The sequence below is a fragment of the Syngnathus typhle genome, linkage group LG1 (assembly GCF_033458585.1).
Source record: "Syngnathus typhle isolate RoL2023-S1 ecotype Sweden linkage group LG1, RoL_Styp_1.0, whole genome shotgun sequence".
In the NCBI taxonomy this organism is placed as follows: domain Eukaryota; kingdom Metazoa; phylum Chordata; class Actinopteri; order Syngnathiformes; family Syngnathidae; genus Syngnathus; species Syngnathus typhle.
Window position 1 is genome coordinate 18,203,805 of NC_083738.1, and position 23,691 is coordinate 18,227,495.

Here is a 23,691-nt window from a genome sequence, read left to right on the forward strand (position 1 = left end):
ATGTTCGTCTGCTCTGTCATTAATATACATAAATGCTTGCACATTTTGCAAAGGTTCCTAAAGCAGACAAACATGATCAAATTCATTTTTCTGGGTTAAAATTGAATTTCAATTCATGTCAGTGAGTGCCCATTGAAGGTTGAATAGTTGTAAAAGTGTGAGGCCAGCCAAGAAAATGCCACCTTGCACTTTGTTATTGAAGTGATAGACTGTATTGAGTTTTAATTGAATTTAGGTACATCTTCATAGTTGTCAACAATCATTACACAACATATTTACAGTTTTTATGAAATATTACAATTGGAATTTACATAAACTTTGTACAAAATACGCCTGACTTCAATGCCTGGATAGCGGGATCCTTGTTAAGTTGTTTGCGGAGAACAAAACATGGACCCAGTAGCCACTGGTGTCTGGAAGTGCTTTAGTTTCAGCAAGGAGGTGCTTCAAGAGTCCATTAAAAAGAAAGAAAAGGGAGAAAAGTCCAAAAAGCACATCAACAGCAAAGTTGTGGATTTGTGTTTTCTATTTCTTTTTTTTTCTTTTTTTTTTTACGCTCCGCTGAATTGCTTGTTTGTCTCTCGTTTTTTTTTTTTTGTTTGTTTTTTTTGACGGTATGGAAAATTAGGTGTAATTCAACTGCAAAACAACAACAGTTAAGTAGAATAAATTGATCCTATTTACACAACGTGAGTATTGATTTATAAAAATGAATCATCTCGTTTTCTTTTAACATGATTTATATTTATCTACATTTTTTTCAAAACAGAAACCTAACCACAATGAAACGTATCATACTTCTATCATTCAATTCTACTGATAAAGATGATTGTGGATTGCCATATTTATGCAGCAACTCATTGCAATGAAAGGGCAGCCGATTAATATCTTCTTTCACCAGTTCGTCCCATTAAAGCCATTTGCCGCCTCTAAAGCTCTTCTCACCATGGCAGAACGTAAGGAAGAGTCCAATGTCCTTTTTTTGTTGGGGAAAAAAGAGAAGAAAAAAAAAGAGGGTGAAATGGACTTGATTTGGTCCGTGCCGCAAAAGCAAAACATAAAGGTCAAAATGTCCAACAACTCCTTCACCAAGATGTCCATGATGTCTTTTTCCTTTTCTATCCAGCATTGGCACTGCCAATTCCAACTTCCACGCCATCAACACTATCATCCTCATTGCAACTGAGATGCAAATGAAATCAAACGTGAGCATGCTTTTAAAAGGATGTTTTGGATTTACAGTAATTATAGGAAAATAGACTATCAAGGATGACTCCTTTGAAATCATTTATAAAGCTTTCCCAGATGCAGACGGCTCGGCTACGAAGTAAATAGATACTAAACAAAACAAATCCTTAAAGTATATGCAAACACAAGCATAAATATTTGATCCACAGAGAGTAAGCTACAAATGACAAATATTAGTGATATATTGAAATTCCTGCTCCGTTACCGTCCTTTTTAAAACTCTTGTTTTCAAAGTGTTCGTCCAATACGCCGGAAGGTGTTTCCCAAATGCTAAAAGAGTCACCGTAGTGTTGGTGGTGCTGCTGTCTGTCCAAAATGTCTTTGCACTCTCTTCACGTTGTCTAAAATGAACCCGCTAAAAGGTGGTGCACCGTTCACCGCTCATTCACGCAATCACACCATTTCTCTATTCCAACTAAAATCCCCGTCTTCACCAGCCTGCCTCAAGATGGCCGCCGAGCTTAATGGACGTAGTAGAGCCAGTAGACCACGTTGAAGAAGGAGAAGACGGTGGGGAAGATCATCCTGGACCACTTATCAATCGAGTTCACGTCGGACAAGTCCGGGATGTTGACCTTGAGCTGCGAGGCTCGTCTCCGTAGGCGCGACTTCTTCTGAGCGTGGCGCTCCAAGGCGCTGTGGCCATAGTTCTGGCGGGCCATGGCCGCCCTGCGGTACTGAAGCGTGGAGCTGTCGTAGGCCAGCATAGTGTTGCGGGGGTCTCCGGGCGCTCCCAGGCCCCGGGACAGATCTCCAGCGCCACCCATTTCGTTCTTCATCTCCAAGGTGCTGAACAGGATGTTGTCGTCGGGAGTCATCTGCAGCGTGCAAAGATAGGCGGAGCCATGAGAAGTGACTGCTCGTGGGGAATCGCAGAAAGCTAAGGTCGGCTACGGAATGGATGCGTAATGAGTGAACACATCACTGTGTCAAAAACTACAGTACAGTGGAACCTCTTTGTCAGTTGGAAGATTTTTCATTTAGAATGGGGCTCCATTTTCATGCCCAGGCCAAGTCTGGCTTAGACAGGCTAAGTGGGTGCTGTATGGCTCATTAAAAAAAAAAAAGGCATTCTGTGTCCTCTTGGGCATGAACTTAGCTGACTTGAATTGTCACCGGTCAACGTTGCAGTCTCCCTAAATGTGACATACTGATTGTTATCATTTTTTTCCCAATCTATTTCAAGTTTAGGGGGTTGAATCCAGAATTTGCATGCCAACTTTCACCCAGTCAGCTGAGGCCAATAAGCACTACATGCATGCTGTCCCTTTGAGACTACTACATAAATCAATTTGACTTGACTTGAATGGTTTGGTTTCCACTTTAGAGGTTCCACTGTGTTTTCAAAACTAGTGATCATCTGTCAAGTGTACGTGATAGTATAACCACAGCACTATGACACAAAGTAATTTCATCTCAGAATTTCAACCGGCATGGCTAAAATTCTGTCAATTCACAACAAAGACAAACGGAATCAAATCAAAGAGGAAGCAAGGCAAAGGAAAATGTGACAGGAGAAGGTTGAGAGAAACTGTAGGGACTTTGGCAGGAATGGAGGAGAAAAGCTAAAAAGGTTCAGGTGGGTCAGGAAAGGTGAATTCACTTGAACATTTCTTCATCCATCGCCTGACTTCTGAAGAAAACGTCCCAATGTCAGCTAGACCTGTGAGTATTGTTTTGGAGGCGAAGCCCACCACTTGTCATAACACCGCTCGCTGAATGATCTGGAATCGAGCAATCCCATTTTACCCACAGTCACTTTTCTGTATTTGTATCTCAATGATTCGACTGTAGCTACTGATGCTTTCTGCTCTTGTGTCATAATTGTAATTGTCCATCAATTTCGGTGTACAGCTCAAGTTGAATTTAGGCAAAGCCTGCAGAAAACAAACTGCTAAGCCGTGGACGTCAGGAAAATGCATGAAGAGCAAACCAAGGGGGAGAAATAACACAATGGTGGGAGTGATGGTCAAAGTTGCCTTAAAAAAAGTCTATGGAACTCAAAAAGATGCACAAAAAAAACTAAGAGCATTTCCCTCTGATCGGGTTCGATTCAGATTGATGACATCATTAGTTTTGACTTTCAAAACCTCCAGTACCTTATTTCTTTGCTCGCCTAGTCCTAATGCGGCATCGTCCACAAAGATGGGATCCCACATCGAGTCATACGCGTCAATTTCCCTCTGTTTCATTCTGGCATACAGAGCATCATCTCTCTGAACTACATTTCCCACCAGCCACTGCAAGCATACAAAATCAGCACTGTTACTTCTGGGAAATTGGAGCTTGCCACACTCACAAGGAAAGGGTGCTTCATTTCTTCATTTTTAAATATCAATACGATGATGCTGTTGGCGCTAGCTTCAAGATACTTAAAAAGGGGAGGTCACATTCAGGGATTTTTTTTTTTCTTTTTGCAAGGCTCCTTGCCCTTTAAGAGACAAAGCAACATGGAGATCAAGTGTAACAATGCCATTCATTGCTTCTGCATTCACTCCTTCGGATGCACACACAAGTATAAATGGAGTGTAAGAGGACATTTAGCATTGGTCACATTGATTTGGAGAAAAGTCATTGATTACCAGCGTGCGCACGCGCACACACACACACACGCACGTACGCACGCACACACACACACAAACAATCTTCTCACAAGAGCAGCGTGGGCATGTGTACCTTGTTGGGGTCAGGTCGAAGCTTCTCGTTATTGGCCGTGGCCGCCTTCTCAGCCGCTTTCTTCTGCCGCTGCGGGCCTTGGCCAAAGAAGATATAGTTGACAAAGGCGTACTCCAGCAGGGCGAGGAAGACGAACACAAAGCAGCCCATCAGGTACATGTCGATGGCCTTCACATAAGGGATCTTAGGGAGCGTCTCTCGCAAGTGCGTGTTGATGGTGGTCATGGTCAGCACCGTGGTAATCCCTGGAAAGCAACATTATTAGGGGAGAGCTTGAGTTCAATCCAGCGCGTGGAGTGTCTCAGCGTAACCCATCTTAATAAGTCGGAGAACACTGTACATTGTTAAAGCAGTAGTGAAGGCATAATTGTAGTAACTATATGGACAAAAAAACACTTCAAGGCTGTTAGTATGAAATAATATGAGAAAAAAAAAAAACAGCTAGCGGTTAATTTTGTACCACTGGTGAAATCAAAACAAACATCAGTGACGACGTAAACCGAGGAATGTTTTTATCATCTCACAATACGCATCAACAATCACGTCCAAAGATGTACGCCATGAAAGGAATCTACAGCCGTGGCTTTCTGCCAGCGTAAAAAACAGAATTACAAAGGATTTAACATTCAACGATTTACAGCAAAAGCTCGGGTAAGCTTGAAATAGATTCTTCTTCATTTTTACAGCGTCAAACTAAATGACAGTTTCCATCTAGTGATGGATAGTGGGATTACACCTAAATTAAACAAATTGAATTACACGTAAACTGTACAAAAAACCAGCAAAATAGCATGACCGCAAACCAGTGATGGAGGGGGTGATACTGTATTATTATAATTATTATTACTATCATCATTATTATTGTGCTCATTATGAGCTTAAAATGAAGTGCTGCAAACTGCAAAGTCTCTTAAAACCTCCATGAAGTAAAAATGTATGTGCATGTTTTAAACCAGTGTTGATAATGTATGCAATCATGTATCCAAATGGACGATAAACCATAGTGCAGTCAAACATCTGCGATTACTTACAACACGATTCACCTATTTGGTTTTGGTTTTGTTTTGTTGGTCTTTCTTTACATACAAGCACTGTGCTTGATCGACATTAGTCATCTGCATGCACAATCTGCATTTAGTCAAATTCACACGTATTATAAATAACCCAGCAGTTTGTTTAGCTCGCAGCCTCCTGTCTCATTGGCTGCACTCGCCCGCCACTGCATGTTTGCAGGACGCTGCGAGCAGGCAGATCTTGAAATCACGTTCGCCAGCAAGCATCCCATGCGGGGCTCCAACCTGCACGCGTCCCACTTCGGAACACAAATGGCGCGTGACAAGAATGACACACATAAACGCTCGGAGCGGCTCCGACCTTCCGAGCCCGACGCCAAATTTGATCTTCGTGGCATTTCGTTTTAGCGCGGCTGGAAATATGAAAAAAAAAAGTGCATTATTGTAATGGGGCTTCACTTAGCTAGCCGGTGAGAGACAGACGGACAGAGCGTAAGACAGCACGCTTCAAGGTCGAGCCGCTGCGCCTCTCTCCGCATGAGTCATGCATGGAGTCACAATCCGCTATCAGTGGCATGCTTAAAGCTAATGAGAAAACCAGTCAAAACACACATCAGACGCATGACAGGCACAATGTATGCGAAATGCCTTTCATGATGTAACTGGGGGTTATTGTTAGCAGCAGCCGGGCCATCCTACCCAGGGCCACTCTGGCGGCAGAGGCATCGTAGTTGATCCAGAAGGAGACCCATGAGAGGATGGTAATCAGGATGGAAGGCATGTATGTCTGCAGGATGAAGTAACCGATGTTCCTCTTCAGTTTGAAGCTGAGGGACAGGCGGGGATAAGAACCTGAAGGAGGAAGAAGGAATGCAAATAGATTTTTACTCCATGGTGCCCATTAATGTGCACAACAAGCCACTGTCTAGGGCACTAATGCAAAATTTCAGAAAGTTTTCTCACACACATTTGCTAATTTGTCGCAGCCCTGTCTAATAGGAAAGTAGTGCTTTGCCGCCATTGCGTGACATTAGGTGGTTTAAAGACTAAAGATCCATTATTTCTGTTGCTGGTATTATTTTTTTTTCATATTTTGGAAATAATATTGATGAGAGTCGAATTGAGGTCGATTAATCAGTGATATCGATGACATTTTCTCAGGGTAGTAAAGCGGTCCCCAACCCGACCGCCATTTTGTTTTTGCACTCTCTGACCAGCACAGACATAGCGACATTTGTGTTGCTTTGTTGCTGATGCAGAACGTTATCGTCGCCTTGCGACTAATCGGCATTTAGTGGCAACGATAAGGCAATTATAAGCAGGACTCGGTCCTTATCACACTTTACTACTTTGGCCAATGAGAAAGCAAGTAATGAAGCAGAAGTGAATCATTGTTTCGGATACCTGTGGAGAAGACCACCTTCGTGGAGATGAGTTTATAGTCGACGATGGAAAACTGTGGCAACTCAATCCTGTCGACACCAGACACCGCACCTTCTCCTCCTCGCCAGTAGAACTCGATATCGTCTGTAGTGTAGCCATCTGTCGAGCACAAAGAAAAAGTTTTGGAGAGATGTTGCGTCAGTGCTGGAGCCACTGGGAATATCACATTTTAGTTTTTAGCATAAATACTAACAATGAATACTTATATACGTCAATACATACATATGTTTCATCATAAATTAAAGCGCAGTTGAGCATAAATCATCATGTCCAAATAGTAGGTCCGTGATTTTTTGAGTCTCTTATTGTCACAATATACAATACTGTTTATTATTTTATCAATTTTATATTGCCTCGCAGGCAAGCATTTTCTCTGCAAATGGCTTTATCCTGGTTTTATTTGTAATACATTCACATTTATAATGTTATTAATCGATTTGTATGCATTGCTGTGATGGGAAACACTTGCTTTGGATCTGTGGAGAGACCTAATGAACATTTTATTGTAACACGTTTTGAACTAAATTTGATTACCCATCAATTCATAAAATTGAGAACAAGATAATATAATGTTATTTTCCCACATCACTGCATCAACTTTACACGCTTTGGTTTCCCATTGAAACTGAAAAGACTACTGCGCATTGGACACAGTCAGAATGACCTGAGAGTAGACTAAGTTTATTTCGGTAGAAATTGGAGAATGGCTTTGTACTGTATACTTCGGATCAGTACATAAAATGTGTACTTTTAAATTTTGTTATGGTGTGAAAGGCTCATGGCTTTAGGTGCGTGTGTGTGCGGAACAGATGTGTTGTCCTTTGCATCAAAGCGAATTAGGTGGCCAATGAATTAATGTAGAATTATTTAAATGAGCACACAATTCTTTGTCTCGATGCAAGTGAAGGAGAAATTGCTCAGGGCGCCACTAATTATATCAGTGATGACAATCTGGACGTACACTTAAAATAGCAGGATGCTTGACCACCTAAAAGTGTACCACGTAATAGTGTGACGTCATCCAATGGACTCGTGTTTTGAGGGCTCAAAAATATGGCAACCTGACCATTTGCTATTTTTAGAACTGGACATAGCCAGACTTGGATAGTAAAATGGCACTGAATGGAGTAGCCACTTGTGATGCATTAGGCAGCAAAAGAAAACAACTGACATGATGTAGCTTACTGTATTTGTCTCAAAAAACTGTCACGTTGTTACGTTAACTTTAAAACCAAACAATAATCGACTAAGCATGCAGCAGGTTACATTGACCCACAAACCTTTTTGGTTTTTGAAAGGCATAAGCTATAGCCCCATCAGAAATCTGTGTAGCCCCACTTAAGCCCTTTGAGCATTTTCTGTTTTATTAATTTGGCATTTTCTCCTCAACCATCTCAGTCAGGTTGCTCTTTAGTCTCCCCCCCCAAAATTCAATTGAGCTATACAAGTCACAGGCTACATACATTAAGATGGAAAACCTTTTGAAATGATTTATCTTGCGCTTCTCGTCGTTCGAACAAGGGTGTGAAGACGTTTTATAGTAGCCACTGAACATTTGTTATCAATGATCCAATTTTATTTAGAACGTGAGCTGTATTATCTTGTATTGATTTTCCGTGAAATCCAAACAAATCAGATTTGAAACAATGTTGGAGCTCAGCGGCCACACCACTGTAAATCTTTGATGGCTCAGTTGCAACCCAGCATGCAAAACCAGTGACGGGAGTCCCTGTTGCTGGAGCACGGGGCTATCCGGGCTTTTAAGATTCGTGTCTGTTAAAAATGCATCAAGTTTATCAAGTCAAGTGAGAGTTCTCTGCGCTCATTAGTCTGAATAAAATACCATGTTCTGGCATGAAGCGATTGCAACGTTAAAACCGCTGCCAGTTAATCCATATGAGAGCAGATACTGTCTGCTGATCAAAACCGGGCCTGCGTGCTTCAGTGTGTGTGAAGAGGAGCAGAAGAAGAAAAGAGGTTATGAGTGATGGATAGAAAGAGATAAAAAGGCTGTGGGATGAGAGTGTGCAAAGAAAAGAGATGAGGAGAGCGATGGCGAGCGTAATGGGAGAGGAGCGGAGAGGGGCGGTTCTGACCCGCCGCTGTTTTTTGGCACTGCCAGCCGGCCGGCACGCCGATGAAACCCAGAAAGAGTGAGCCCTACACCCATAATGCTCCTCCCAGGGGACCCAGATAACGCACGACGAGGACCTCGTGTTCCTTGCGTTCCACCCTCCCTCCCCTCTTCCTCACAGCGATGTAAAATTACAAACTCCATGAGAAATGAGCCCTTTGTACCTTGCTAACATGGCAGCGTAACATCCACAAGCACTGGATCAAGCTAGTCTAGCTGAATTAATTAGGCTGGATGTTATCAGCCGGTGAACCATTAGTGATGTTCCCCTTCTTGATCTGTATCTCTTCAAATCTCATCAGCTTCTCTCAGCATTTTACATCCCATCCCGCCTTATCACGCCGCATTCTACCTTGTGCCCCCCCCCCCAACCCAGAGAGCTGCATACGTAGGTGGGATCGAAATCTACGTCGGCGAGTGGGAGTGAGAGCCCGTTGTCAGGGACGACGGTACTTACAGCTTTCGATCTCCAGGGTGCAGTTTTGTTCATCGAGAGGGTAACGGCGCAGGTCCATCATGCAGGCTGCAGTCGTGGTGATCCTAGACACGAAAATAGACACCAGGTTGTTCGGCGCCATCAAGCATGATAATAGCAGAAATTCCCACATTCAAAAAATGCTGTGCTGATTTCCTGAACCACTCGTCGGGTTGTTGTGTTTTTTTTAGCAATTTTAGGGATGGACCGATAACACTGGTCAACAGCAAATCAGAAATTAGTCTCCCTAAATGTATTTTTGACGCCGATTTTTAAAAAAGGTCCTCACTTTTTCCAGTGCATCAGGTTTTTGAGATATTTTAATGTTCGCCCTTTAAAATCTTGCACAATACATACTTTACTATGCATTGTAATTTATAGCTATACAGAAAAGAAAAAAAACTGCTGCAAGGTGTTATTGCTGACTCAGCATTTTTATTACTTACAGGCAATGAAACTAAACAGATTATTTTACAAGGAGCCATCTTTTTCCACAACATAGTGTACGCTTACTCTTGCTTGTATTCAAATATAGTGGCACTCAACATAACTTTACTCATTTAACGAGCTCCATAAATACAGATTAAGCCGATTTATAAATGAGGGGTTTACACCAAGGCTCGGATGTGTAAGAACAGTAGCCCAATTAATGGCATCAGGTCTGATAGCACCAAAACTACAAAGAAGGAGCAGTGTAATGGAATCTGCATGCTGCCGAAACAAATAATGATTTGTTTACGTACTGACAGTGACTGAAACATTCCGACATTCTGACTTGGCGTGTGCGTGCATGTGCATGTGCATGTGCCTATGCACGTGTGTGCATTTCCTGACATTTGCCTCATGCACATTTGCCTGATATTTGCTCTGGGGAAACACAGTGGGGAAAAGTGGAAATGTGAAAATAAGAAAACAACATCATCCAGGCTGAGATCGTATGTGATTTGAAATGCAATTTTAATAAGAAGGCTGCTGCCATTTGTCTTGGCAACAAGACCAACGTAAAACAAGCTTCTATATAGACGGCATCTTACATACTGTAAAAGTATTTCTAAAATGTCAGAGGCCCTACACATGACAACATAAATGTGGTTGCTGGTGGCATTTACGCGGAAGGAAAATACAAAGTGGAAGAAGCTAGACTTCGTGTTCACAACTACATTGTTGTTTTTTGTTTTATTTCCAGTAAAGTAACATTGTTAGCTAATCGAGTATAATCTACTATTGCTAATTAGAACAGATCTCCTCAACTGTCATGTCGGCCCTATAAACATCCTCATATTATCTCTTCTGCATTCATAATTCTTTTTTTAACCAAACATAAAGATCTATATTTTTATTGTGATCCGTACACTTGATTATTGGATGGAATTTTCAGTAAGATATCCAAATACCAAAATATTTGATTGCTGCAGCCCAAGAATAAAATCAATATGGAAGTCAAGATAAGACTGCATTTATAGTTTGAAAGCAAGTCAGCCACAATTGGAATTTTGCTAATATCCAAAATAGCGTCAAAATTCTCCTTTGCTTTAACACGTGAGAACAAACCGTTGTACTGGAAAAGTGTTATTTGAAATGTTCCTCTGTAAAATATGTGCTCTGCCGGGCCCAGCCGGGCTGGTTGGGGATTTCATGTTTTGAGCTAGAGAGAGACAGTCTTCCTCACTCTCACATTCTGCCTCCTTTTTCTTGCTCTCTGGGCTCTTATGTAAGAGCCAGTTAGCAGAGCCGTGGCGCATTGGGGGATTAACGCAGGAGTCAAAATCCCGCCCTACTTTACCCATTTATGGCTAAAATGTTGTTTCAGTGTTAGTGTTCTGGCAAGTCATCGATCGCGACTCGTCAACGGTGCCACTAAATTGTTACAGAGGCGAACAGGAAGCGAAGTAGGGGATAGAAACAAAAAAAATTGAGGCCAAAATGGCAGGGGTATAAATACCAGACTATTTATAGCCCACCTACATCATCAGCAGAAGTCTTGAAGCTTTTCTGTCTGACAGAGACTCCGCATAGCTGCTCAAGAGCGGCTTGAGCCACCCTTAGCCGAGCTACCCAACTAGTCAACTAACAACTATTAATAAGAAGCAAACAATGAGCGAGGTGATAAGATTTGTGCAGGAGGCGCCATCCTGTCTCCTTCCTCCTTTTGTCTTTGCTTCACTGAGTGAAAGTGGAGCTCTGCGGCATGCAGGCTTGTTTGCGCTTCATCTCCATCACGGCAGGGCCGGGCCGGGCCGGTCCGGGCCGGTCCCCCCTCTCAGCCCGACCTGCCGGAGGAAAGACCTCGCCGGAGCATATCACGCAGATTCAAACACGCTACATTTGCTCTGCGTCCGAGCTAATAGGACATGCAGTTCTAAAAAAAGGCTGTTTTTGCTGCATGTTCCCGGGCTAGCCGCTGCGTGTGTGTGTGTGTATGTACGTGTGCGCGGACCCCCCCTGAGGGGAGCCGCGCACCTTTGTTCCCAATGACCTTGTTTACGGACATAGCACTACCACCACAAATTCCCAGACAGAAATTCATTTCGAGGCCGCGTCACAGCTCAAAGTGAATTCAAGAGTGCCAGCTTACGGATGTGAGCGTGCCGTAATCAACCTGACATTTGCATCCAATCATATTTTACCCCGTAATGAAGCCAGACAATGAAGTGAAGATGGAGTAGACGCCTCCATTTTGAGTAGAGAGCTCCCTGCACAGCCAAATTTCAAAATAAAATGTCCGCTGTGCCAAAGTCCAGGCTTATCCACACACACTGAACATAGCAACCAGCCTTGTTTGATCATCGGCCCGAGGGTGAGATTGATAACTTTAAAGGTGCAGATTGAGTGTATCGATTTGAAGAGGGCAGGATTCTATGCCTCTTCCTCTACTCAGCATCTTTTTCTCAACCTGGCCCAAGCGATGCCTTTTATTGAGCTGCGAGGATACGTCCTCTCCCAAAAGGAGCGCGGAAGATAGCGAGTGGGGCGAGGTAGCGAGAGGAGGAGGGAGGGAGAATCCTAATAGTTTCTCCATTTTGAATGAAGTCTGACCTTCACGTCTCTTTCTCTCTGGATCTCCCTCTCTTGACCTTTGCCTGTGAATTTTGAGCATCATGCTTCAGGAGGTCCTGTGTGGTCTTTCCTCTCTCACTACATGTTTTTGTGCAACATCTGAGTTCCAAATTGAGTATTCGCGCGTGTGTGTGTGTGCGTGTGTGTATGTATTGCTTGTGTATGTGTACACAGGTTCTCTCTCTGACTCTCTCTCTCTGACTCTCTCTCTCTCTCTCTCTCCACACAAACACGCACGAATGGTTGTGAGTTGCCGACTGTAGATTATTTTGGAGTTGTCCTGCTAAGTTGTGTTTTGGCCTCTCCGGGGCAAAGGGAGGACAATTTTACTGGTATACTCGTTGGGGTGAATGCTGCAAGTCAACAATATCCTTGGTCGTTTTTATGGCCATAGCAGTAAATCATGCAATCTTCTGACTATCTCAAGGCAATAAGTCATCAAAGGCTGTAAGTTTTATTTGTGTACTTGCAGGTATGAATGATTAAAGTCAATCATTTACAAAAATCTCCTTGGTTGTTTTATAGACGTTAGCTTTGTATCATGTATGTCACAATAGATATGGAACTAAATGAATCTAAAAACACGCATCATTATAAGGTGGGAGAAGTGTTCTTATCCGTGCTGAAATAATTCAGCATGCACAAATACTCTATGAGCATCCTTGTTCATTTTATAGGCATGACTTGACTCTTGAGAAAAATTCAAATGACACGTACCCCTATCCGTGCATCTTTGTTGGACTGGCTTAGTTAGGCCCCACCCCCTCTTGGTCAAAATGAATACCAGTGCACCGTTGAATTCCAGTATGTGAGACTTGGGGCGGGATTTCCATGCTACTGAATGAGGATTGTCATCACGGACACGCGCTGTGATTCCGTGGATGCATTGACGTACGTTCTCTTTTCCCTGTGAGGACTCTTCACGCAGTTGGCCATCTTGCACACATCCACTCCAGCCCTGCTGTTGCAACCAGCCCGTCCGACTCTGCAGGTATGTGTCAGCCTGCTCAGAGCACTCAGGCATCTGGACGGCCTGACTCTGACAGCAGCTTGTGTCTGGACGAGCTAGCATCAAATAAAACCTGAACCAAACCCACGAAGCAAATAACGGAGGAGCCGGGAGGCACCCGGCACTGACAAGGACAACGTATGTGAGATAACAACTGCATCTCTCTGCAGCACGCACACCCGCAAATTCAAAACAAGCCCTCTCTCCCGTCCTCCATTTCTTTTGGCAGTTATGCAAAGCATATGTGTTGGTCTTATGTAATTGGCTCAGAGTGTTATGAATTACATTTCTCAACAAAATGTTGGGATGAATAATCTGGTGCAGTGCAGATGCTTTAATATTTTAAGGAGCCTTTGCGCAAAAAAAAAAAAGGCATCTCCGTGTCTAGCGAGAGAATGACTGAATGCAGCAACATCTTGAATTAGAAACCATTTTTTCGTTTGTTTTTAAAGGTGCAAATGTGCCAACGCGCTGAAGGAGGGAGGAGGCGACGGATCGGCAGCACGGCGACAGATCTGCTGCCACAGATTCTGCGCTGCCACAGATTCAGATACAAATTCGGTGTTTGTATTGAACTGCTACATTATTGATTGGGAGCTATCAATTATAGATTGCATTCTCCTCCGAAGTACGACTCAGACGAGTTGAACCGGCTCGCTCCGATCCGTCAGCTCGCTTGTTTGCATTGGCTGCTTCATTATTGATGGGGACAAATCAATTATAGATTTTCATGATCATCAAGGGACGTGAGCAGCTAAATTAGGAAAGTGGCACTTTTGCCATACACACCTCGCCAAAATGATCAAAGCACCTCGGCATCCCGAAGGTATTAACAGGCAAGGCGAGGACATCTAACAAGTCACGGAGGAAGAAACACAGAGGACTGCATAAACTACAACGAGAGCCTTTCAAACAGAGGCTTGTGTAATATCCATGAAATTCATTGTCCAGAAACAACAGGTAATGAGAACTGATTTCATTATTCATGACCAACAAGCACAAAACAAAACATAAATCAGATGTGGAAAGTCCTTGAGGAAACTTCCCTCCAACATGGCTAGGCGGGCTTTATCGTAGAACCACTATATAGGCAAGGACACCTGGAGGAGGACAGTCGAGATAGGAGTTCAAGGAAGTGGGAAGAACTTGGAAGGCAGTGGGCAAGATCACGGGGACCTAATGGCAGCTAAACCTAAGTAAGCTGCTGCAGGAAGGTGCGACGGGTTTCAACTTCATATTGAGCGCAACGAGACCCGCTAACATACAGCAGCAGTGGAGGAGAATGGATGTTTTTTGCATTTATTTTTCAGCATATGGAGTTTTACTGGAGAAGGGATTGAGGGCAGTGAGAAAGACCACTGCAGCAAAGTGAAGACTCTAGTGTAATACTGCAGAGTTCAGAACCAAGGCACAACAACAGGGCACACTCTTGGAACTGCTGAGTCAAAATCAACCCAATTTTGGGTTAAAAATTGGACCGACAAAACATAACACAAAGCAAGCCACTTTTTTTGCACCAAACAACAGATTTTTCTGCAAAACAAACCAATGTTGGGTGGAATTGACCCAACTTTCTGGATCAGTCCAATTGTTAACCCAGCAGTCTTAAGGGTTTTAAGCTAATGTGTTTATTTGAAGTGTGTCCTCAAATGCTACTTTGATTGGTTCACACACAACTGTATTCTTCTGATTTCTGAAAGGTTATCATAGTTAAAAATAAACTAAATTGATAAAACCATAATAAAAAAACATGACAATAAAATAGTGTTTTTTGATAACGGATGATTACTAAACTATATTTCATGATAATAAGAAAAATGCAGAAATAAATGTAAAATATCCTTCATTTTTATCTCATCAGTTAGTTTTAGTATACATGAGCTTTTGAGGGTTATTTTAAATATTTTTGAAGTATTTTAGACTGAATAACTACTGTAGCTTTTTTGTTAAAGTCAACTGTGCATCTTTGACAAATAAACAGATAATTTTATGTGTACTGTATGTCACTAATAGTATGACATTAGACTGACGCCCTTGGAACAATGGCTATCCAGGTACGAGAGATAGTTTGTGATTTACTTTGACCCCAACTACGGTGCAAGTATGGAGCAGATCTTTAAAAAGAATCCTAAAAATTTTATAGTAGCCATTTTCAATTGGATTCAAATAAATTCATGGATATATTGTGCGGCACTGTCATCCACGTTGTCTTGTTGAATGTGTTCTTTGCATACAGCCTTGAGCTTCTTTTGAGTTGCTTCATGTCACTGAATTGCGCAAACATAGTTTTTCCATGGCAACGGCTTTTTCTTTGCAGTGATGATGCCACGATATTCTGCGAGAGGTATGTTTGATTTTACAGTCCAGGGCAGACAAAAATGTCTGGAAAAACTTGACGTTTTATAGGAAAACTTTCATCTTTTTTAGTGACTAGCTGAGGATAGGTTCCATAAAATAAAACATGAATAGTTGAATTTGTGACAAGTCAAGTAATAGGCAGGGGCTCAATGTAATTGCATGATAAACTGGATCAAATGCTCTTGGACCATAAATCCCAGCCCGTCTTTAGACATTGTGCCAGGCTTGAGTGAGTCAAATCTAAGCCACATTAGTTCCAATAAACCAGCATACAGTACATCATAATAACAGCCCGGTTAGATGCACCAGATACAACCTCGTTAGCTCATTACGCTTGGTAATCAATGCGCTAATCATGGCACACAAGAGGGGGCAGCTTTAAGCGGCTTACCTGAGTCCATAAAGCACGGTGCCGTCGGGATGCAGGCGGATCATCCTGTTCTTGACGGTGACGCCGTGCACAAAGGACTTCTTGTCGTTGAGGAAGTAGGTGTCCGGGACCCACAGTTGGTCGGCCACTCGGTTGTCCAGAGTGAGGTTGTAGGCGATCTCGGAGTAGGAGAGCCGCTTATCCCGCCACGCTTGTTGGAAGTACATGGTCAACGTGTAGTCCTATGGGAGGGAGGACCAAGTCAGTGGATAGATTCTGAGCCCAATTACATGAATATAATAATCAATGTTCTCATGAGCATTTTAGGAGGATTCAAGAATAATGCACTTTAATTAGTAGCAAATAATCAACAATGAATTTGGGTATCCTCCACAAAGACGGAAGTAGCTTGCTAAAATGCGAATGAGCAAATACAAATTGCTTTTACTAAAGGCTAAAACAGGAGGTCTGTGCTCAACCGAGTGTCATTCTCAAAGTTTGTCTCCAGTATTACTTAGACAAAATGTGCCTAAAATGTCCTTGACATGCTTTCGTCAAATAACTATCAAATTACTCTAGCTGAACGATTGCAGTCCAAATGTTGACATATCATTGTTTCATGAAAGAAACAGTTGAAGTGATAAAGCCAACCATTTGTTTTCATTATTGTTGTATTTTGATTTATAATTTACCAACTTCCTTTTTATTTACACCTGATGTGTTTGGTAGAAATTTTTTCGAAGGTAATGTTAATAAATAAACCGTCTTTCATATTAATTCATGGGCCATTAGCATTTATCTCAGTGTAATGCTAATGTACCATGAATTCATATGAAAGACATTACCTTCAAAAAATGCTATAAGACCAAAACATTCATGTATGTATAATAAAACTCATATTGCATTAGTATATAGATTAATTTATTGCTTGGTTTTGCAAAATTAGCATATTAAACCACAATTGCAATATTAAGGGCCCATTTTTTTGTATGAATTTCAAAACGACCCAGCTTTATTTGTTACTATAATATTAGAGATGATAAGCACTCTTGTATTACTTCTTTACATTTCAGCAACCATTTGGATCATGTTTATAAGATGCGTCATGTGAGGTTTGCACATGAATTCAGTTCATGTGTACAAACAAACCATAACTGTCTTGTCTGCAATTTACTACAATAAACTGTCAACAAAGTCATCCTTCACATACATGTAAAGAACACCCTAGCATACATGTGCGGCCACACGCTGTACACGCTCCACAAGCTAAGGAGGTCATCCAAAAGGTCGACCGCAGACTCAAAGGCCAGTGCTCTCGGCGGGTTGAAATTCAACAATCCTCTCCTAATTTTGACATCATAACCGGAGGGTAACGTTCTCAGCTGGCTGACTGTTGTCGTGCTAAAAATATCCGCCTCCGCTGGAACAAATGACGAAACTTTCCGCTTTATTGAGACAATTTTGCCCGGGATGCAAATAGCCAATAGCTTTCTCCAGCTGGGGCTTGGGCGCTTTCTCTGCTGCTCCTGGCTGGCTTGGCTTTTAATTCGCCTTGGTGATGAATAGCCAGAAGTAGTGAAGATATGGCAGAAAGCGCTAAATATTTTTGCGTTTACACCTCATCTCTCTTTCTCTGCTTCTCAGTGTTGACACCCACACACCCACGGAGAAATACAGCACTGCGGCGTTATGTGCTCTTTTACGGTGTTGCGCGGAGCCATTGCTGTAATGAAGGAATACAGCCTGTAAAACAAGGCAAACGTCATCATGCCTCTTTAGAGCTTTTTTTTTTTCCCGCCGCGCACCGGCGTGACGAAGCACTCCCCACTTTTTGGGTCTAACGAAACGCTGCGTAAAAGGGCTCCTGCCATGTTGATGTTGTTGTAAGAGGGAAAAGTCAAGTGAGGACTTTGATGTCCTTGCCCCGTTACCCGGAGCTCCCGCTGAAGCTTTTCCCTCTCACGCTCGCTCGCTGGCTCCCTCCCTCTCTGTCTCATTATCCGGCTGCCCATCGCACAGCTCCATCACCTATGGGATCGTTAGCTGCTGCTTGACGGCGCCGCGCTTGTCGCCATCTTGAGCAAGCGCAGGCGGTTTGAACTGATGCAGAGAAACACACTGAGTCGAAGTATTTCTTCTGGATCCAAAATTTACATTTGAAGTGGAATTTGTTCCGATGTGTGGGTCTTTATTGTATGAATGAAATAAAAATTGACCAGATTTTCTGATTGTCCAACCTTTTAATCTAGTATCCTTTTCTGCAATCAAACAAATTTTGTCTGCTTGTCACCTATATTTAAACAACCCTAACCCTAACAAAACTCTCATTCAAATCTTGTCTTTAACATTTCCAACACATTCTGCTTGTTAAAACTTACGCAACTATGATTTTAGGGAATGCACCAAGAGCACCAATAAAGCTTTGTCCCTTGTAAATTACATGTAGCTCTAGCTACTGTATTTGCGCCGCATTTTCACGCACCATCTCGAGTAGTTTTAGCATAAACTTGCTAAATAAGAAAACTTGCACTCAAAACTTGAGGGATTGGAACGCCACCAAGGTGTCGGTGTTTTGTTTTTATTCGTGCTCAGTTGAGTGTGCGTTGTTGTTTAGCTTTGTGGCTTTGTTAATGTAGTGAACACCTGCATGATGCCCGCTGGCTGCGCTGTGACGTTGCGAGTGCAATTACGAGATTACAGATGGTACCTTTGCACGCACACTACCAAGAATCTCTCGCTACTGATAGCCTCTAATGCAGCCCCCAACTAACTACACCATTTTGCATTGCAACATGTGATCTTGGAGTTGATCACATCTAACTTTGGTACACCTTGGACTCGTCACAAGTCAATTGCCGGGCACACATGAGAACTTCACCCAGGCGCTGAACGATCATCAGAGATTAAAATATATATTTTAAAACTTGCTTTTCATATTAATATTGTACAAGTCACAATTTTGTGTTTTCTTGTTTGCATAATTCATTTTATACTCTTCTGTGCTATTGTTCTACTTTTCATTATTTAGTCACCCTGTAAGCTCATACTAAAAACTACAACGTGGTAAAACAAATACAAAATGGGGGAAATTGGTCCTGTAAGCTCATGATTAAATCAAAATAAAAGAATGAATCCCAAAACATCCACATAAGCGCAGCAAACAAGAATCCTTTGGAAATCAAAACTGTCTGTCCTCCACTCAACACAATCAGAATTAACTGGAATTTGGAAATCGATGTATTCAGAGCCGGTCAAGTGTCCGCATAGAAGACGGAGTTCGGATGGGGGAGGTAGGTGAGAAAGGCTATGCAGCACGCAGCGTCCCAAAAACGCTGCAGATAACCGAGATCCCATGGAGGAGAGCGGGCTCGCGCAGCGACCTTCACTCTCCTTGTCACAAACTCCATTAACGTGACGCAGACGGCTCAGTGAGCACCAATGAGGGAGACATCTTGTGGAGAGGAGAACATTGAATAAAAAAAAAGAAGCGTGACAACACCCCGAATGCATAAATGCAGTGAGAGCGCAGCCGGTTTGGATCGCATCAAGGCTGGTTGCACAGCGACAGCGGCGCCGCAGTTGTGTTTGTGGGGCTAACAACCCCCCATTAGGAATCTGACAGATTGACAACGACTATGTTTGTGTTTCGCTGAGAAATCTGACAGGCGACTGTTGTTACAAGACCTCCATTACGACTACATCAGCCGTCACAGCCGATACGACAGGGAAGTGCCAATGAACACACATTTATGTTGCACAGATTTGAAGGCTCCCCTTGTAATGCACTCAGTGTCTCCTCATGGCGGAACCGCGTCCTGCTTTGTAGAACCAACCAGTACAGCTTGGTTTAGTGAGGATGAAACGCTTTACCTGTACACTGCAATCACATTACAAACCGCCTTGGTTTAAACGCTGCGATATTTTTTCGTGGTCGGCATATGAATCTTTGCTTCTCGGGGCAGGTTAGGCCCAAGGTTAGTATTATAGTAAAGAACGCTTTGGTTACCAAAATAAAATAAAACGAAAATGCTTTTAAAATGAAAAGAAATGAACTCAAACTACCCCTTACATTTAAAAAAGGAACCAACTCTAATTGTTTGTTTTCACCTTCGTTGTCTTTGTGCCTTTTCATCTTGCACTCAACAAATACTCAATTTATTTAAAAGATAATATTGAAACGAGTAAAATACTAACAAATACACAACATTTACAATGTACTAAAAACTAACCAACTTGCTTTAAAGATATAAACAGAATTCAAAAGTGAAAACAAAATAAAAATGACCAAAAATTAAAAAGCCAATTTCGCAGGCCCCTCCGAGAGGGAGGGCTGCGCCACTGTGAGGTGATCACAGCTGACTTCATTCACGGTCAATCAAAGAGGCTAATTTTATTTCCTTTAAATTCAGCAAACAAGTCATGCAATAGAGACTCCAAATGTCGGAAACACATCTGCGGCATGAAGTGGGCACTTGGCGAACACCCCCTCCCCACGCCAATCGTTCATGTGCCCCCCATAGCGGGTTTGGGAGCTGTTATGAAAGAAATATGTCAGACATCCATCAGAGAATCCGCCCATTCCTTGATCAAACTCACCAAAATCCTGCTCGACTAGCCACACCGATATTTAGACAAGGACCAAATTGTCAGTCTGCTGGGTTCATGTCCAAGTAGAGGAAACGCCGATATTTGCGCCACAGTGCAGGTGGCTGTCTCTGAAAATAGAGACCTTCGCGACAGGTACCAAAATAAGTGAGCACTTTTTGGCACCGTAATGTTAGGGCACCAACTGCTGATGATGGTGCTATCAAATTGCACATCACCCGGTCATAATTCAGTCATTCAATTGCACTCACTGCATTTGCTTACATGCGGACGTCTAATTAAATGAAACGGCATTCTGAACGATTTCCCGCCTTCCGCCCTTCCCCTAACCCCGAGGGACCCGATGATGCTCGTATGATTCTTTGGCGTTTGCAGTCAACGAGCTATTTTTTCAGCCACTTAGCTTCAGTGGAGAAAGTGCCTGACAGAATCATTAAGGAAGTCATCAACACATTAAAGGCCTTTAATGGCGGTGTTTGACTACCAACCACCAAGAGCTTTTTGTTTCGGTACCAGCCTCGAGTGAACAGCGAGGCTAATTTCAACCTGGTGCCCCTTTTGCACTGAACAGTCTTGAAAGAATGAGTTCTTAAAACCAAACATGTATTGATTATATTCATACCGCTAAATTAGAAATTGACAAATTGAAATGTGGAATATTTGTGAATTTTTTCAGTGTGGTGACTTTGTTTAGTATATGATGAGGGGAAAAAAATTGATTATTTTAGACAGTTTTCCAGGGTAAATAGCGACAATTTTTTTAATAAGGTTGGAATGAAAATTTATCGGAAAAATCCTTTTTTTTATTTAAAAAGTGTGAGTGCATCTAATCAAACCGAATCAAATTGGTCCACTTTAATGTATATTATACCTATACATACGCATGGAACCGTCTTTTATTGGAGAAATACAATTGAAGGAAATGCCGGGTTATATGCTGTGCTATGCGATGCCATGATATGAAATCAGAGTGTAAATAGCTGTCTATATACGTGTGCCCTGCGAGTGACTGGCAACCAGTCCATGATACGCCCTGCCTAAAGCTCAAAGTCAGCTGGGAGAGGTTCCAGCTCACCCGTGACCTAATGAGGATAAGCAGTTCAGGATGGATGGATGGATAATGTAATCATATACAGTATTGTTCAGATTTTACAATCAGGACTGCAATAATGGCTCTTGTCATGCATACAGACATACAGTACTTAGTATTTACAAACAAGGCCCAGTCACCACGGATTAAATATAAAGCGGAAAAGCCCAGTTTGCATGCAAGAAAGCCCCGGGATTAAGTGTTGTTCTTTTGCTATAATTATGCTTCTGACCATATTAATCTGCGCGTCCACTTAGCATAACTAATGACTTTGTCCTGCAGCTGCCATTCGTATCTTGAAGCTGGCTGGAGAGCTCAGCGGAGTCAATAGAGCAGTCAAAAGACACAAAATAAGCTACTCTTTGTAATTAAGACATCTTTATGACAATAACAATGACAGATAGTCAGGAAATCAAAGTAAATCAATGATCATTGGAAAGATTCATATCTGCAAAATTGAAATGATTTAGTTAAAATACCAATCACTGATAATGCCATAACATTTTTAGGATTACAAAATATTAATGAAGGAAATTCAGCACTCATTACATGAAAATATTTCCATTCATTTGAACAAAACGCGCTCTGTATGCTAGGCTGTATGTCGACATATATGCTAGGTTGAAGCTACAATCATGTACAGTCACTGGAATTCAACACCCAACTCAGGCAAGGTCACTAATTGCACAGGGACCGACACATCGAACTTTTAATTAAAAGACTCTCACCAATAAGAGTCTATGGTCTTTGCGCCCTTATCTGGAATTCATGTCATAAAATGAGACACGATATATAGGTAAATGATTGTTTAAAAATCTCATCATTAACTGCACAATGTACCCTCTTATAAAATATGTAAAATTTGTTATATTTTTATTTGGATAATATTGTACTTTCATTTTATTATTTCACTTGTCTTGTTCATGGTGACTCAGCTGAACGGGAGGGCGGTGCCCTAGCGCCCTCTATTGACCAGCCGCCATTGTCCAGATGTAGGCCATAAGGAAAATCCCATTTAGCCTCCATCTCAGTGTCAAATGTCAGGTCACGACTTCAACACATTCATAATCAAAATAGGCTTGTCCATCACTTTTGTCAATGATGACCTTACTGATGACTTTAGACATGGCAAATATGTAAACCTTGATGGAATTCTGCATTCTCGGAGTACATAAAAAGAATGCACATGAGGACAAAAATGTATGCATCTCGTAGAAAATAAATGTTAGAAAGATGTTTTCTTCCCTTGACTTCCTCGGCTTCAGCGGGGGGGAAAAAAAAAAAAAAGAGAAAGAGGCTGTGTTGTCATGGCAACACTGAATAAAAATAACACAAGCTTATTTTCCACACGCTGAAAATAAAACGGAGCACGATCGGTTTGTGTTTTTATGCCTGGTTATGTGACGGCCACGTTCTCTTACTAATGTCAGTGTAATGACGGTTCTGAGGGCGACGCTCACGCCCCACTAATTCCTCTGTCGTGGAAGCCACCACAGCTGGTTTGTTTAAATCTTTTAATTCGTAGGCAGCTAATTAACATTCAGAGAGGAGTATTATATTGCAGGCGGCGAGCTCAGGTATTTTACATGTAATTAACAAGTAGGATGAGAAGAGGGGGGGGGGGGGGCAGTCTAATTCCAGCACTGTGTTGCATGCTGAAAATGCAACATGGAAGCAATACTTGTTTAAATCAATCCTCATCCACATTTGGATCTCGCAAGTGTAGTTTTGGCGTTATAAAAAGATTGTGACATTGCAGGATTTAATAAATAAACCCCTACTCCACTTCAGGTTCCAACGTAAAGCAACAGCTCTAGGTGAATTTTATAATGTATTTCTTTGGGCATGATTATTGATGAATATTTTGAGATGAGAAGTTTTTTTTTTTTAGATTATTTTGTAAAAACGAGTTGTTAACTGTAAACGCATAGAGTGATCGGCACACCGCTCCACTATACAATATTTTTGAGTTATCCATGTCTGTTGCCTACTCTCTTAATATGTTTGTTATATGTTTACATGTGTTGGTAATATTTTCAAATGTGTTTAAAGATCTTTTTAAAAAAATATATAATAATTAAGTACTGTAAATGTATAAAAACATGAATATGGGATATATTTCATAGGGTGTTTTTATGTCATCGATTTCTCTTATTAGACCAAAGGTGGTCTGTTTCCTGTCATAAATTGTCACCATTATAATTTGAGATCTG

General features: G+C 41.9%; 1 protein-coding gene across 1 annotated transcript in view; it reads right to left on the reverse strand.

Annotated features, from left to right (window-relative positions):
• Positions 1-219: 219 nt before the first annotated feature.
• The window catches only part of gabrb2a (gamma-aminobutyric acid type A receptor subunit beta2a), a 29,439-nt gene continuing 5,967 nt past the window's right edge, over positions 220-23,691 (reverse strand). Inside the window, exons 4-10 of the mRNA XM_061295544.1 lie at positions 15,805-16,025; positions 8,972-9,054; positions 6,342-6,479; positions 5,637-5,789; positions 3,925-4,169; positions 3,348-3,488; positions 220-2,066 (exon numbers count right to left, since the gene is read on the reverse strand). Of these exons, the coding sequence (XP_061151528.1) occupies positions 1,710-2,066; positions 3,348-3,488; positions 3,925-4,169; positions 5,637-5,789; positions 6,342-6,479; positions 8,972-9,054; positions 15,805-16,025 (1,338 nt within the window). The 3' untranslated portion in view covers positions 220-1,709. The remainder of the gene's footprint in view (positions 2,067-3,347; positions 3,489-3,924; positions 4,170-5,636; positions 5,790-6,341; positions 6,480-8,971; positions 9,055-15,804; positions 16,026-23,691) is intronic.